Source organism: Schistocerca cancellata, chromosome 5 (genome assembly GCF_023864275.1).
Source record: "Schistocerca cancellata isolate TAMUIC-IGC-003103 chromosome 5, iqSchCanc2.1, whole genome shotgun sequence".
NCBI lineage: Eukaryota > Metazoa > Arthropoda > Insecta > Orthoptera > Acrididae > Schistocerca > Schistocerca cancellata.
The window spans coordinates 48,873,476-48,891,601 of record NC_064630.1 but is presented as its reverse complement, the minus strand read 5'-3'; the positions used below and the strand labels follow the sequence as shown (position 1 = coordinate 48,891,601).

Genomic DNA, 18,126 nt, shown 5'->3' with positions numbered 1-18,126 from the left:
GGTTACCTCGAGAAGATCCTGAGGAAGACCTGGAACCAGACATAGAGACTTGATCAGGTCCCACGTAGAAAGAAGAGGAACGTGCATTGGTTAGGAATAGAAACGGGAAAGAAGTTCAAGAGAAGAAGATGGACCAATGTATTTGATGCAACGACGCGGGATACAGACGTATGTACTTACATATGTACGTAGGTTTACTGCATGTATATACCGTTTTTCAAGAACTCTGCACTGTTGCTACAACGGCAATGTCGGAAAGATAACAAAGAAGCAGAGAATGGATTTATGACTCATAATAAAACCTGACCATAATCGTAAAACCGTAAGCGACACAGCGAATTACGTTACATTTGTTCCACCAATACAATTGATTTTTTCTCAATCACAATTTCTATGCGTCTGCGCGTGATTTGTAGAATGTAGTAACATAATTGCAAAGGCAACAGCATAGAAAAAGAATTCTATCTCTTTCTTGGATAGCTTCACCAGTGAAACATTATTTTCAGCCAAGAAATGATCATTTCTCCTGGCGGCTAATGTACGACGGCTTCCACGACATGGTGCCATACGTTTGATTTATCCTCGATCTTAACTTGACTGTATGCTTCTATGGAACATAGAAACAGGATCGTGCCGACTGATTACCAGCCTAGGTCGACGAAATTACCACTGACAGATTTTAACTGCAGATAAACTGAAAACCATTTGGAACGATGAGGAACAAAGAAATGACTGAAAAACAAATGTATCGTGTCATTGATCTGCAAGACAAGAAGCAATTTTGAATTACAGCGAAATTAGAGCTATGAAAAAACTAGTAATTATGACGCAGTCACAACAATCAGCAGCATATCGCGAAGAGTTTTTTGAACATACTGACGTGTGATTTAGTTTTGTAATTAGTATTTAGTAGTTTTTGGGATATTGGTCGTGAAAATACTGCAGCCCTCTGTTACTGGAATTTACTGCACATAGTGAAACCTACACGTATGATGGTCCATTAACAGACGGATGGAAATACCAGGTTAACTGGTAAGTAATAGTGTCAAGTAAGATGTAAATTCACAAATATTGCTACATAAGGATGTCTTTTTTAGTTGGAAATACTTGTAAATCAAACGGATCGAAACGAAATCCCAACCAGAAAGGTAAGGATACTGAGACATCCAACCGAAAGCCACTGTTCTACGAATGTTCCAACACATTCTTCCCCGCAGTTAAAACTATCTGTGCATCTTCATTACTGGATCGAGCAACTGTTATTGCTGTTACATTAAATGTCCCTGGATTTTAATCACATTTTTGTTCTAATGTGATTAAACTGTACTACGACAGTGCAAGCTGAATCGAAGATAATCTCTCTTCGTTTGTCTACGTGAGTACTAGACTAAAATTTATTGTAAACATTGAAGATTTTTGAAAAATACCCTACAAGGAAGCATGTCCGTTTCGAAGAACCTCGATAGAGAACTAATATAATAAAAGACGAGTTTTATTCTTTTCCTGTCATTCTCTACAAAAAAATTAAGATGTCAAACAATAAGAATTTATGCTGGAAATGAGTAGTGAGTTATTTCCCTCATATTCATATATTAGTCTCATTTTCAGATCAACTGGTAAAGCAAAATGCACTAAAATTTCGAAATGACTTTATTTGCACGTTGATCCGTTGCAGCTGACGTATATGACATGATTAAGAGAAAACAAGACATTTTGCCGTCCGCAGACATTAAAATAAATCAACGATGCAGGATGAAAATTTGTGTCGGAATGGGACTCGAACCCGAGTGCTCCTGTTCTCTAGAACGGTTTCCTTAATTTCCTCGGCCATCCGGACGCACTTCCGTCTAATCTAAATTCTCAACCTGTCACGCGCAAGCAGCGCTCCTATCCATATGCTCTGTGCTCGAGAACCTGAAGGAATCAAATACACTTCCGAGAACAGAGAACTTTCATGAGCAGAATAATTTATTTCGACTGAAGTTGACTACTGTAGTTTCCTATCTTTGCTATCTTTGTCATGGTGAGGTGGGATCTTGGAAGCTATCCAAGAAATAACATCCTCATCATCCTGAAACGTCGAAGAGTTCGGTGGCCATGGGGTACAATTTTTCTGCGGTTTTTTATTCCGAGGTCTCCATAAAAAATAGTGCGTAACAATTTCACAGCGAACACATGATGAGGATGTTATTTCTTGGATAGCTTCCAAGATCCCACCTCACCATGACAAAGACAGCAAAGATAGGAAACTACAGTAGTCAACTTCAGTCGAAATAAATTATCCATGGGTTTAGTTTCTACGACAGCATTTGCTATTTAATATTCAACAAGGCTATTTATTATTTTTATATTATTTTTCGCCATTTACCTTTGAACTGCTACCTAGTGACTATGACAGGTCGTGGTTTCACAGTATTAAACTGTACATGAATATAAAACGGAGCTTACTTAGTTTCTTTAGCGTTTTAACAAAGTTGCAGCCGTATGTAGTTGTAAACATTAGCAAACGCAAATTATTAAAATTAACAATTTATGTATTAAGAAGACAGGAAAGAGTTTCGATCTATATAATGCTACAAGTGATGCTGTCCTGTAGGGACAACCTCAGAAAGACAGAGGACCCGTCGCTCCCGGAGAGCCACCGCCCCGCCTCCCACTACTCGCTATCCCATAGCGAGCACCTCAGCCTCTCACCCTCAGATAGCGTGACCCTGCATCTACGCTAGGTTCTGTTCTACTCGGTAGCGCGTGCTGTCCTCCATTTCTTCATTTATCTTACCATATACTACTACTGCCTAATGTACACTTGTTTTCGTGACACGTCACAGTCACCAGTCACGTTTGATCAGGAGTTTATTTATAGTTTTACTAGTCTAGGTTCTTTATACTTCCACCATGTGTGAAAGGGTAACTAGAAGGTAAATCGTTTCCGACCACGGCAAATGTTTGTTGGCAGGACTTTTGTTGACAGAGTATGTTTGACAAGTGTAGAGGGTGTTTCAAGTTCTTTGCGATGAACATTAATAGATGATAGATAACATTATGGTGAACAAGTTTTGTTAGATTAAAAATGTTCGCTGATGCTTCCCAGCGACTCTAGACATCCTTTAATATTCGCCGGCCTTGAGACGATGAGATTTTACCTACCAGGTGGGTCCACAAACTAGGTGTGTAGCACGTTACTTACACCAGTAAACTGAGTGCTTTTCCACCAGTACACCATAGCAATGAGTGTCTCTAAGCTGAGAACGGTATTATAGAAGCCTACCACCTTCTACGCGGAGTGAAATACTGGATGACAGACGATACATATTGGATACTAACGCCACAGAGTGCCACCGCCCTGTAGCTTCTCAGGGGCACAACCAGTCTTAAACGACGGCTAGCCTCGCCAGCAAGCACCAGCGGACACTTTGCCTCGAACGACGTGATCTATCAGCCCTAGATGTTTGTCGCAAAGACTTCGAAATATCTCGTAGGATATAGTTTCCATAGAGGACTACTGGCACTTCACAATCGCTCACAGTATACAAATACAACCAACTTAAAGTGACGGCTTTGATTCCTTCTGTCGCAAGCTGCCAGTATGGTTCAGTGATGAATTTTTTCTCAAACAGTAACGTCGTAGCGCTGATTTAAATTTAGCGTCATAAGCAAACAGATGCTGAGCTACTTGCGCAGGCAAATTTCATAAGTCGTCCAAGCGCCTTCAACGAAAAGGGCAGTGTGCATGACGGTGACCATGTGGGCAAGTGCGACAGCGCATTAGGGAGAACAGTCATTCAGGATTGTGGAATTTTGCAGCCGCTTCCCGCAGTAGGACATTCGTCAATAAAACATTAAATGCTTGTTGATGGGTTGAACAAAACTAGGAATGTAATGGTGTGTTTAAGACACTGAAATCGCTTTTGTGTAGCGTACGTTTCTCATACGTCATTTTGTCTCATCACTCTACGTCACGAACCATGCTGTTCTTTCAACAGACAACTATGGCTTGTTTCATTTCCCAGCTGATCTAGTTATTGGTGTCGAATATGTTCAGTTTAAACTGTACGTTAAACTATAGACTTACTTCCTCTTCAAGACTATAAACCAGACAGTTATGATATCACGGTCTTCTTTGTATATTCACTTCACTTACCTCTCAAACAAATAATTAAGTCGAGACACCACGACACTTGAGAAGTATCCCACTGATTACCTCAAATTCGCCCAACTGAAGGACGCGCTAGTTCCATACATAAGCTGGAGAGGTGTCCTTGATTTATTGCTTCCTCATTGTCTGGAACTTTACGATGGTCTGTATGACAACAAAGTGATATATATTTGATTCAAACAACAGTGATTTGCAGTCTTAGTAAATCTCGCGGTTTATAAGGTGACCACGGGACACTCGTAGAAGCCGCCAAGCAAACAGACTAAGTAAGTTATGGCCGCGGAGTACAAAGGATTCATAACACATGAATGTTCAGAAAACAAATATCAGTAAAAGCGAAGACTAACACTGACAACGCGACGTATTTTTAATTTTACTTTATTTTTTTAAGTATTACATATTACAATTCCTCCTACGTTTCAGATACCTCGCAAAATACAACGAGACTGTCTTGTGAATTGCGTTATACCAACTTTCGGATGAAAAATCGTACTAACTAGCATTTTCATTAATGCTGTTTTAGGGCAGACAGTCAGGAGTACAGGACTCGTTTGGAGAAAGTGCAGCACGAGGTGGCAGCTACAGGGACTTACTGGCTGACGAGTGATGAGCTAGCGTACGGAGCCAAGCTCGCCTGGAGAAACTCAGTGCGCTGTATTGGTCGCATACAGTGGGCAAACTTACAGGTGAGAAGTCTACACACCAGTAGTTCTAAAATCGTCGGGACTGTCGGGAGTTTATATCTTGCACTTTACATGTTATTGCGGGGTAGCGGGAGTACACAGATGTGGCTGATAAGTATATACATGTGTCGCGAAACTTCTCACCCGCGTAGCAGCATTTATTTAATTTTTACAATGTTATAGTTATGCAGCTAGATTGATTCAGTCATCCCCTCCACAAAGTCATTCCATTCATTTATGCATACTTACTAAACCCGATGTCGTCAATTATCTATGAAGCGTATTCCAGTCTTTTTCTGCAGTCGCTACTTTTCCTTTTTGTATAACTCTTAATATCGCATTGTATCTGAACAGCTATTCACCTTTCACATTTCACTTTTGTATAATGTTGCTCTCCAGATGTTGAGTAGTAGAAACATCGTTCTCGATTTAAGACTAAAGTTCCAACAAGGAAATCTCCTCTCTTGGAAATAAATGTCTACATATTTTAACAATTGTGATTATTTTCGACATATTTTATGATACTTTGTAGAAATTATGTCGATGTTAATCTCTTACTTATCGTTAGGTTTTCGACTGCCGACACGTGACTACAGCCAAGGGAATGTTTGAAGCAGTCTGCAAGCACATAGAATTTAGCACAAACAACGGGAATATAAAGTGAGTATATATCATATACCTGTATACTATTGTAGAATCAGGATTGTGATAAAAATGGATTATCATACAAATCACCAGTGGCATATAATAACCACATTATTAAATCTTCTATTTCTCAGTTCCTCACAATGTGGAAAAGACGCTGAAACCAGGAATTAAGGAGTAAAATAGTCCAGCAATTCTTTAATAGCGATACATCACCTTGTTTTTCCTGGTATAATACATCTTCTTGGCACCCATACACTACTTTCACTGACTAAATCTATGGCTCTGATTTGCTGAACTGATAAAGTAAAAGATTTATCCTAAAATACGGTACCTCATTTATTTGTGTATTGTATATGCCTGGTGATTTTATTGGGAACTACTCTCTCCAGGCAGAAACTACGGGAGTGGCTATTAATAAACAGTAAAGATATTTCAGTTCACAGGACCCACGTCCGAGCAGACGGAGGGCTCTCGGAACGGCACCAGTTTGTGAGGCGAGCGGCGGATGGTTCATAAATGGTGAAACGGTACCCTCATAACTAACTCTACACGTTTCAAATGTATTGATTTGAAATACTCAGAAACAAAAAAATTATCATATATAGTACGCCGCTCTATATTAATAGAAAAAGTCTGATTGTGGTAGGGATCTCGAGAAAATTAAACGCAACTCTCAATTTTAAAATGGAAATGAAAACGGTAGAATTTTCACACGCATCGACAAAATAAGAAGTCTAAGTCAGAAGTAAATACTCCCATCTTTCTACTGTTATTGTTTTCTTATTTCTGAAAAAAACATCCTGTTACTATGACATGTAAGACTGCACCGTAGCCCCCAAAAAATTACGAGTAACTATTCGTAGGGGAGAGTCTTCTATATTGCTCTTATTTGGAGTCAGTTCACTCAATACGGTTAGCAACAGGTAGTTCATTTTGTCGGATGTGGCTGAGAACTATTTTCCTTTTCTTCCAGGTCTGCGATAACTGTGTTCCCCCAGCGCACAGACGGGAAGCATGACTATAGGGTCTGGAACAGCCAGTTGATCAATTTTGCTGGATACAAGAATGAAGACGGGAGCGTCACAGGAGACCCCGCCAATATGGAGTTCACAGAGGTACTCAACTGATTTTCCACTGACTATAAACCAGTTTCCTGACAGTAAGGACAGCAGAAATAGATGCTGATAGACACAGGTTTCATTCCTTACAAGGATGTATACTCGGTCGCTTTTCTTTTATAGTCATGGCAGTCTATTTTCTTAATTTATAAAACTTCCTACCAATAAGTTGCACGTATCATTCTTCAGTCGTGAAGGAAACAGCATTATTGTATGTGAATGTCCTTAAACGATAAAGTATAATAGGTTCTGAGTCGTGTGCAAAATACATCGCAACACAAAGTTTCAAAGTTAGAAAACCATTACTGAGTATAGTATTTGCATAACTGTTTCTTCATTTTAACGAATCTGTTATGACAAACGAAAATTTGTGCCGAACTGGAATCATTTAGGCCATCCGAGTACGTCTCCCGGACGGACTAAAATTTCCGATATTGCTGTGCATACGAACATTACCTACAGCCAGATATACTCGTATGGAGTTTGCGAGAACAGCACCACGTACCAATGCGAACGACGACGACGACTTTTTCGAGGATCGTAGCTTACCTTCTATAAAGACATATATCAGCTGAATTGAATGGAATCAATGAAGATCGAGTTTGTCATTACATTGTATAGTCAGCATTTCTGAAGTTTTTTCATTGCGTTTCTTCATGTCGTATTTAGCTGATTTCATCTTCTATGATAACGTTCTTTTACTTTCAATGAATTTTATTCAACATACGTATACCTTTATGGCGTGGTGAGTAACTATCTTCCAACAAATCTTTTTCCCCTTGTGGTGCCATTTCCACACGCCCCAAGGAAAATTCTGTGGTGTAATGTTCTGGTGTGACAGGTAGGACTCCGTGACAGCAAAACTTTACCCAGTATTGAAATCGTGCTCAAATACCCAAATGACTACGGTAAATGTTCGCGAAAAGCTTGTATTTAATTGGCTTCGGAAACTGGTCTGCCACAAATTACACTACAAGTTCACTGTTTGTGAACGGATATTGTTGTCGTTTCCTGTCACTGAATATATTACCTTTCTTCCCACACATTCCATTTCAGTGAATGCAATTACATTTCTGAAAAGTAGTTTTCAGGTTAGTAGGATTTTCACATTCATTTGATCGATATACGTAGTCCAATAAAGCAATTTGTCATTGCTTGCATCATTAGTTGGAAAAAATGAATTTGAGTAACTATTAAACGTTCACAATAGAATATCGAATAAATTGTTAGGAATCTTCATGTCATACATAATGTATTAGCGCGTTCTCTGATTCTCTTTATTTTACTGGAGAAACTACTCCAACTCGCTGGTAGAGCCGTCAGTAAATAATTTTTGGCAGGTGTGCCTAAAGCTGGGATGGAAGAGTCCACGCACGAACTTCGACGTTCTACCGCTGGTGCTGTCTGCAAATGGAGAGGATCCAGAGATCTTTGACATCCCGCCAGAGCTGGTCCTGCGGGTACCACTCTCACATCCAACGTGAGTATCCAGTCGGTTCATTGCATCTTCACTTTAAATGTGAGGGTTCATTAAACGTCTGATACCCTGATACGAAAAAAGAAAGATTTTAATCTCTCTTTCGCGTCAGTCTTCTCAAATGTTGTATATAATCTCTACGAAGACAGAGACAGAGAGAGAGAAAGAGCAAGGGGCAGAGAGAGAGAAAGAGAAAAGAACAGAGAAAGAGAGAGAGACAGATCGAACTCAATCACTTCATGTAAATGCAAGGATGGTTCTTTTGGAAAGCACATAGCAGATTTCCTTTACCATCTATCCGTAATCACAGCTTCTGCTCCATTTCTTACGACCTCGTCATCAACGCTACCTTAAACGCCAAACTTTCTTTTTCGAAAACATTATTTCAGGACGGACCATTCATCACCAAGTGAAGTCAATCGACGTTTGAAAGATCGTAAAGTCAAAATAGAAGCCTTGCACCTCATTTTAAATATCAACAACACATCGAAGAAATAGTTCTTCGTATAGTTTATGGTGTACAAAGGAATTCACAAACAAGTGCAACATTTTCGCCAATGAAAAAGTGTTACTTGTATTTTCAGTATCTGACGAAACACATAAAACGATACATGTGTCTCTCACATGATAATATGATGGCCTGAATGTACTTATTCCAGCTGAGACAAAAATAAAACAAGCTTATTAATGTCAGCAAAATTTCATGCACTAAACTCCCTTCTATAGTCGCCCCTGTTTGGTGTAGCCTAAGTGAAGTATAGGCCAGGAGAGAAAGGTGGTACAATCCTCTGTTTTGTTTCAAGAATAATGTAACTGTGTTATGCATCTGTCCATGGTAAATGAACAATGGAACAATAAGGAAAAATCTTTTACTGCAAATATTAATCTCTTCTCCGAAAAATAAGGATGGATTAACAAGGAAAAAATACATCCTGGACATACTGCAGCGTAAGCAGTCTCAAACAGCGCTATAGTCCTTGCAGGCATACTCTCTGAATGGTGGGATTGTCAATCTGTTTTCTGTCTCTCGCGTTATTCGTCAACGTAGTAATGTGCTGTTTAATTCACATGACAGGTACGACTGGTTCAAGGAGCTGGGTCTGCAGTGGTTCGCGCTGCCAGCAGTGTCGGGTATGATGTTTGACTGTGGAGGAATCGAATTCACCGCTGCTCCTTTCAACGGCTGGTACATGAGCACGGAAATTGGTTGTCGCAATCTCTGTGATGCTCACAGATACAATATGCTTGAGGTAAGACTTTCTCTGATAACACGACTGAGACAACTCATTTATGTCCTTGCACACACACATATCTTCAGGAAAAACGTGATTTCTCACCATGAATGCACTGAATAGACTAGGTTTCACTTGTTACATAACCAATCACATCAGAATACCTATGTTTTTAAAGAACAACAAGACAGGAACACATACGTTTCTTAAACTTTTTGTACTCCTTCTCCTAATCTATTTCTGTTTCGCGTATTTAATTTATACTGCTTCTTCCTGGCCAGGGTCCTTAACGTTATTTATTAGCACTTTCATTGTGGCGTTCCCCCACTCACTCGTATACCGCGGTCTTCGGTTCATTAATTTCTCATTCTGTGTTATCTTCCTTTCAGGTGCAGTCGCTTCTATCTTAACCACTTTTTTCTTTTGTAATTTATGCTTCAAGTGATTTTATGTACAGACTTGGAGACGTTCTGTTCGCTCGTCTCATTTTCTACTCACAAATATTTATTGTTCGATAAAATTTCTGCGAGCAGTCGAAAAAATTTTTCGTTTTCCCAGAGAAAATAAAACCATTTTCTGATCTCTCTAAAAGTCACTTCATCCATGCACCAATATCAGAATAATAGACTGCACAAGGTTTTCTTTATGTTTCAGACGGTAGCTACACGAATGGGTTTGGATACGCGAACTGCAGTTACGTTATGGAAGGACAAGGCGCTAGTAGAAGTCAATGTTGCCGTACTGCACAGCTTTCAGGTAAGACACAAATCCTGCAGCTCAGTAGACATTTTATGATGATACAGAAAGAAAACAATTTTATACTTGGCAAGGTCGGCTTATGATGATTTTTCTTTCTTTGGAAGTGGGAGAGGGGGACAGGTGTATACGTAGGAGGTCAACTGCAACTCTTCTCAATGGTACTGGAACCACTGCAGCGCGAGTATTGCCGTCTTGTGCAAAATGTTCTCGCGTTGACAAATACCATGTTGGGGATGAGATGGAGGTATTACTGGCATGAGCAGATGCAAGTCATCACCAATAATGTTTATTAGTCCATAGCCTCCATATTGTGTTTTGCGTCACCAACATGTCGCCAACATGATCATGATGCTATAACAATCTGTGTGTCCTGGGATTCGTCCTTATAGTTAGAGGTTGTGTCCTGGTTTATCTGCAAAGATAATTTTTTCCGTTGTTCGATGACCCAGTGACAATTCTTCACCAATTTCAAGTGATTTACAAAACGATTTGGGAATTTATTGCACGTATCTTGTTAACATCACTGCTCAAGTGAAGCTAACTTTTGGTTAATTACAGCGCATACAAAGACATCTTCTCAGTCGCTCATAGTTTGAAAAAAAAATTACAAAGAAAGTGGCAACAGACCTAAACAATATAGAAAAACAAACTCTTTTGTAACATATCATTTTCCTGACTAGATGTGTCACTAAAATATTGTCTCCTTCTTACAGTTGAAATCGGTGACGATTGTAGACCATCATACAGCTTCTGAGAGTTTCATGAAGCACTACAAGAACGAAATGCGACTGCGCAAGGGATGTCCAGCTGACTGGGTGTGGATTGTGCCACCCATCTCAGGATCCGTGTGTCCTGTGTACCACCAAGAGATGGCGATGTACCTACTTAAGCCCTCCTACGATTACCAGGTGAGACTGTGCAGTTTTCGAGCTTTTATTAATTAAATGTTGACATCAATTTATTCTACATAATTAATGAGCGATATCCGTTAGTCATAACTATTTTTATATAGTTACTGTGAAAGCACAGAGGTGTAATAATTACTTGAATGGCTACAACTCATTGTTTCAATTTCATCGCCCATTTTTACAAAAGTTTCATATTTTGGTTTTGTAAGCTGTAAGCCAGTCTTGAGTAGTACAGACCTGGTTGCTGCTGAGAAGGATACGCGTGAAAGGAATACGCCAGCAAGTTAATTACATCTCCATTGAAAAAGTGACTGAGATGTTGAGGTGTAGGTGACGCAAATATGTTAAATCTCTCACCTATTCAGCACACTGATAATTTGGGAACAATATTGGTCAGATTCTTCAGTTGTGTATATATGTTATCATTCAGTGCTTCGTACACAGTTTAGTGTATTAATTCATGCCCTGTTTATATAAATGCAGAAATGCTTTTCTTTTGTCACAATATACGTTTCGTCTGACTCAGTTACAATACGCACACTTCACATGAAATTTCCCCATGTCATCAATCTTGTAAGTGGAAGTTAAAGAGGGGCCACAAACGGCGAACAATGAAACAAAATAAACCTCACAGTGACGTCTATTAGTAGGTCAATATTTTTCTGATGACCAATATAACAGATCAACTGCAGCCGCGGGGCGGAATAGAGCTCCCTGCCAAACACCACGCATGCGTTCTTCTGAGCCTCTAGCCTATTTCTCACAACTAACGGAAACACGATGCGATACTCGTAAACAGGCCTTGATACAACTTGAAAAAGTTTTAATAGCATCCCGGCCCTAAAAGAAGGTTACACAATTGTATCTGTTGCTAAGCAGTATGTGCAAAACAATAAATCTGGAACAACACCGCGTCCATCTTCTCACTCCGACTGTGCTGTCACGACAATGCTTTTCTAAGTATGTTGCGCACGAAACTTGCAGGCATCTCTTCTGTTGATTTAGTTCAGTTACATTCATTACCTGATAACGAAAAATTCCTTTCACATTTCTGTTACTGAAGCTTTGTCAGTAAGCACTGTAATACATCTGCCAACATTGATTCGCTGGAAATTTCACAGGAACTAATCACATAGGTTCCAGTTAACAGATAATACAGACATGTAGTTCTTGAGTCAGGTAGATGCAACATTTCTATAGTTACTCTGGAGATATACCAGACATTTTATTCCTCCACAGAAAGACTGTAAGCTGGTTTGCAACATGTGACCAAACATAATACTTTTTAATCTAATGCCTAGACAAAAGTTATGTGGCACATCATCCTTACAACCTGGCAAATGTACATTGTAGGAAAAGGAAATTGCCCGCATCTCGTGATCGTGCGGTAGCGTTCTCACTTCCCACGCCCGAGTTCCCGGGTTCGATTCCCGGCGGGGTCAGGGATTTTTCTCTGCCTCGTGATGGCTGGGTGTTGTGTGCTGTCCTTAGGTTAGTGAGGTTTAAGTAGTTCTAAGTTCTAGGGGACTTATGACCACAGCAGTTGAGTCCCATAGTGCTCAGAGCCATTTGAACCATTTGAAAAGGAAATTAGTACACCTGGAAAGACAACGTTGATTTTGATCAGATGACAGCATATGCCGACTGAGGAGGGGGGGGGGGGGCGGAGGAATAGTAGATGTACTGATAATGGAATCAACGTTGTCCGCCACAATAGATAGCGTAGTGGTATAGCTACCAGAGCGCCATCTGTGTCTACAGTTTAATTGGGAATGTTCACAGCCTGAAGGGTCAGTATGCTGAGATTCATCGGAAGAATCCTAAGGAAATGCAATCCGAAAACAAAGGAAGTAGGTTACAGTACGCTTGTTCGCCCACTGCTTGAATACTGCTCAGCAGTGTGGGATCCGTACCAGATAGGGTTGATAGAAGAGACAGAGAAGATCCAACGGAGAGCAGCGCGCTTCGTTACAGGATCATTTAGTAATCGCGAAAGCGTTACGGAGATGATAGATAAACTCCAGTGGAAGACTCTGCAGGAGAGACGCTCAGTAGCTCGGTACGGGCTTTTATTAAAGTTTCGAGAACATACCTTCACCGAAGAGTCAAGCAGTATATTGCTCCCTCCTACGTATATCTCGCGAAGAGACCATGAGGATAAAATCAGAGAGATTAGAGCCCACACAGAGGCATACCGACAATCCTTCTTTCCACGAACAATACGAGACTGGAATAGAAGGGAGAACCGATAGAGGTACTGAAGGTACCCTCCGCCACACACCGTCAGGTAGCTTGCGGAGTATGGACGTAGATGTAGATGTAGATGCTGCAGTCGTGTGAAGCAAGCAGGCAAACATGCCAAGGAGACTCATTTGTGCTTCTTACAGCTAAATGAGCGAGTCTGAAAAGGGCAAATTGTGGCCTTCTGACCAGCGGGGTGGTCTAACCGGAGAATTACCACATAAGTTGGACGTGATGCATCAGTTGTGCAACTATGCTGGTATCAGTTGTCATGAGAACATTCTGACACCCATAGACAAGATTCTGGCTGTCCACGCAGCACAGGCGCCCGCCAGGTTCGTCGTATAGCAAGGGCAGCAATGGCAGATCTTACAGCTACCACAGCACAGGTAAGAGGGCTTGTGAGCCCTGACATGTCAACACAAACTGTTTCGAACCGGTTATTAGCAATAGGCTCGGGGACCTCTAGCCCGTCTTCCACTCACGCATCGACGTGCACAACACGACTGGTGCCGTCAAAGGAATGGCGCGCCGTGGTCTTCAGCGATGAAGGTAGATTCTGTCTGGACGCAAGTGATAGTTGTTCATGCGTGCGACATAAACCTGGTGAGCACTGTCTCGTAGAGTGATTTCGTTAAGGACACACTGGTTCAACCCCAGCCTTTTGATCTGGGGTGTGATAAGCTACAACCCTCGTTCACCTATGGTGTATCTGGAGGGCACGCTAACCAGCGCTCAGTACGTGCACAATGTTGTTAGAACCGTTCTTTTGCCGTTCTTGCAACAGGAAGGTAATGTGTTTTCCAACAAAATAGTGCTCGACCACATATTGCCCGTGAGACTCAACGTGTTCCGCAAGACGTGCAGCAACTACCCTGACCAGCACGATCTCCAGACTTGTCTCCAATCGAGCACGTGCGGGATATGACGGAACGATAAGTGACTCTTGCAACTCGTCAGCCAACAACTCTTACAGAACTACGTGAACAGATTGGGCAGGCGTGGCATAACTTACCCCTGGTTAGTATTCGCCATCTGTACGATCGATTGGATGCCAGAGTCAGCACCTGCATTGCTGCCTATGGAGGCTGCGCCACGGACTAATATGGCTGTTTCAGCATGGGTGCCTGGTACCTAAGAATCGCTTGTGCTATTAATCTGTGAATGTAATCATCTCATGTACTCCATGAGCACTGTTACGACAATAAATCTCGAGCGAATTGAAAACCTCTAAAAGGGAGTATTATTTTTTTCCGGCAGTGTATCAAGAACCAAACAAAATCAATAATTACTTCGTTTCCCAATCCAAGGGAGAACCAAAAACTCATAAGAGCGTATCTCTCCACAAGCAAGGCTAAACAATAGACATTTTTTATACAGAGAAATTGAAATTTTTCATAATTTTTTGAGCATGCTTCCATAGTTACTTTAAATTTTATAAAGTAAAACAAATTCCACGTCAATTTACTACACTACTGGCCATTAAAATTGCTACACAAAGAAGAAATGCAGATGATAAACGGGTATTCATTGGACAAATATATTATACTAGAACTGACATGTGATTACATTTTCACGCAATATGGGTGCATACATCCTGACAAATCATTACCCAGAACAACCACCTCTGGCCGAAATAACGGCCTTGATACGCCTGGGCATTGAGTCAAACAGAGCTTGGATGGAGTGTACAGATACAGCCGCCAGTGCAGCTTGAACACGATACCACAGTTCATCAATAGTGACTGGCGTATTGTGACGACCCAGTTGCTCGGCCACCATTGTCCAGACGTTTTCAATTGGTGAGGGATCTGGAGAATGTGCTGGCCAGGGCAGCAGTCGAACATGTTCTCCATCCAGAAAGGCCCGTACAGGACTGCAACATGCGGTCGTGCATTATCCTGCTGAAATGTAGGGTTTCGCAGGAATCGAATGAAGGGTAGAGCCACGGGTCGTAACACATCTGAAATGTAACGTCCACTGTTCAAAGTGCCGTCAGTGCGAACAAGAGGTGACCGAGACGTGTAACCGATGGCACCCCATGCCATCACGCCGGGTGATACGCCAGTATGGCGATGACGAATACACGCTTCCAGTGTGCGTTCACCGCGAAGTCGTCAAACACGGATGCGACCATCATGATGCTGTAAACAGAACCTGGATTCATCCGAAAAAATGACGTTTTGCCATACGTGCACCCAATTTCGTCGTTGAGTACACCATCGCAGGCGCTCCTGTCTGTGATGCAGCGTCAAGGGTAACCGCAGCCATGGTCTCCGAGCTGATAGTCCATGCTGCTGCAAACATCGTCGAACTGTTCTTGCAGATGGTTATTGTCTTGCAAACGTCCCCATCTGTTGACTCAGGGATCGAGACGTGGCTGCACGATCCGTTACAGTCATGCGGATAAGATGCCTGTCATGTCCACTGCTAGTGATACGAGGCCGTTGGGATCCAGCACGGCGTTCCGTATTACCCTCCTCAACCCACCGATTCCATATTCTGCTAACAGTCATTGGATATAGACCAACGCGAGCAGCAATGTCGCAATACGATAAACCGCAATCGCGATAGGCTACAATCCGACCTTTATCAAAGTCGGAAACGTGATGCTACGCATTTCTCCTCCTTACACGAGGCATCACAACAACGTTTCACCAGGCAACGCCGGTCAAGTGCTGTTTGTGTATGAGAAATCGGTTGGAAACTTCCCTCATGTCATCACGTTGTAGGTGTCGCCATCGGCCCCAACCTTGTGTGAATGCTCTGAAAAGCTAATCATTTGCATATCATAGCATCTTCTTCCTGTCGGTTACATTTCGCGTCTGTAGCACGTCATCTTCGTGGTGCAGCAATTTTAATGGCCAGTAGTGTATTTAAGTAACAATAAAACTGAGTGATATGTAAATGGTTCGTGAATTATCAGCATAAAGAACGGTCCTTTCGACGTATTTTATCATGTTTGTTTACAGTGGTTGCAATTAACTTATATTGTGGGAACATCTGTGCAATCAAAAAGGTTGAGTGACAAGTAAAATGTGTAATGCATTATTTCCTTATCTCAGTAATTCACAAGGTCGTTTTGAAACGTAGTTATCTTTTCTGATAGTGCGATAAAATAATTTTAACACATAGCTCATTTGGCCTTCTACAAGTTCAATTGCTCTCCTTAATGACTGTTTACGAGTATATGAATCAGTCATCTGATGAATAGTCGAGTTCCAGAATGTTAGTGAAATATATATTAGAGGTAGAATTAGAAGCTCTGGTTCAGTAATATTGCTAGTATAACAGCCAGATGGGGCATCGCAACTCTTTGTGAGAGAAATAAATCCATGATCTTATAGTACAGGGCGTAAGCAAAGAGCTATTCTACGAAGCACTATTAATCATCAATTTCAGTAACAGCGTCAGTGTCCTGAACTACCAAGTTATAAGCAGAAAAATTATATGTATACTGATCGTAAAACTGCGACGTCATATATGAGATAAATCGTGCGTTCGTAGTTTTCCATCAAATTACTGTTGAATAAATCATCTGTAGTGTATCTGCGCTAAAGTTTCAGTCGCCAATTTCTACCACATCTATTTATACAAGCTTAACTAATCACCCATGATGACTGAACTCAGTTTCTTACTTCTGTTCAGCGGACCAATCTTTTTTATGACTCTGCCGACATCTATGGGCAAAAGAATTCTTGGATTGCAAGAGCAATTATAAGTCATTTGCCCGAACTCGTGCTTGACTGTTGCAGGATCCTGCTTGGAAGTCACACGTGTGGAAGAGTTGTGCTTATAACAGAATAATGAGCAAGCCATCTCGAAGATTTAATTTCAAACAAATTGCCAGGTGAGTTCAGACGACGTCCATATTAACATTCGGGAAAGCGAGCATAGCTCCACCTAGATAAGTAAGTACTATTAATAGTTTCTGTAAAGATGGCAAGATTAAATCAAGCTGCACTTCTGACTGAAAATGAGTATCAAATTTTAGCAAAGTAATATAACACAAGTAATACGATTTTCATTTGTGTTACACAAAATCTCATTTATTTAGAACAAGCAACAGCTCCCGTTACTTTCAGAGTGTACAGCGTAATACTGTATCTCAGTATGAAACTTTCCATCTGCATCTGACTGTGCATTAAAATTAACCTACCTGCCCTTATTATAAAACGTACAGCTGCATGGAGTATCAAGTGAAATTTATGACTTCACTGAGATTTTTTGGTATGGAGGGCGCAGAATGTTACCTTGGATGGACAGTCATCGACAGAAATGTACCAGTAAATTCGGGTGTCCCCCAGACAACTTAGTTGGGGCCCTTGCTGTTCATATTGTGTTTAATGACCTTTCCGGCAATATTAACAGTAACCTCCAAATTTTCGCAAATGTTATCTATAACGCAGTATTGTCTGAAAAAAACTGCATAAATTTTCAGGTAGATTTTGATAATATTTCAAAGTGGTGCAGAGATTAACAACTTTCTTTAAATGTTCAAAAATGTATAATTCTGTAACTCACAATACAAGAAAACATGGTGTCCTGTGACTGCTGTATCGCCGAGTCACAGTGAGAACCAGTCAACTCATATAAATACCGAGTGAACACAATTAAAGTGAAGCTACTCACGAAGATCCAGTGTGGATTGGAACTATCATATGGGAGCGAAACTTGGTACGAATGCTAATGTATTAATGCAGAACCAATTTACTCTGGAAAATACTTAAGCCCCAGTTTTGGCTATCAGGTGTAAATTTGGCGCTGTACACTGTTTATATGATGGCATGACACCCACGCTGTCACTTGACAAGACATAACGTGAGTTAACAGTATGGCTATCGAGAAGAGAGAGCGTTCGCTGTAAGTGAAACTGTTTTATGGAAACAGAAGCAATTACAGTG

At 41.0% G+C, this 18,126-nt stretch overlaps 1 protein-coding gene across 1 annotated transcript in view; it reads left to right on the top strand.

The window, feature by feature from the left end:
* The window catches only part of LOC126188360 (nitric oxide synthase, salivary gland-like), a 162,612-nt gene that overhangs the window by 16,111 nt on the left and 128,375 nt on the right, over positions 1-18,126 (top strand). Inside the window, exons 3-10 of the mRNA XM_049929959.1 lie at positions 4,680-4,842; positions 5,408-5,499; positions 6,461-6,602; positions 7,946-8,085; positions 9,158-9,332; positions 9,969-10,070; positions 10,787-10,981; positions 16,978-17,072. Coding sequence (XP_049785916.1) covers positions 4,680-4,842; positions 5,408-5,499; positions 6,461-6,602; positions 7,946-8,085; positions 9,158-9,332; positions 9,969-10,070; positions 10,787-10,981; positions 16,978-17,072 — 1,104 coding nt within the window. The remainder of the gene's footprint in view (positions 1-4,679; positions 4,843-5,407; positions 5,500-6,460; positions 6,603-7,945; positions 8,086-9,157; positions 9,333-9,968; positions 10,071-10,786; positions 10,982-16,977; positions 17,073-18,126) is intronic.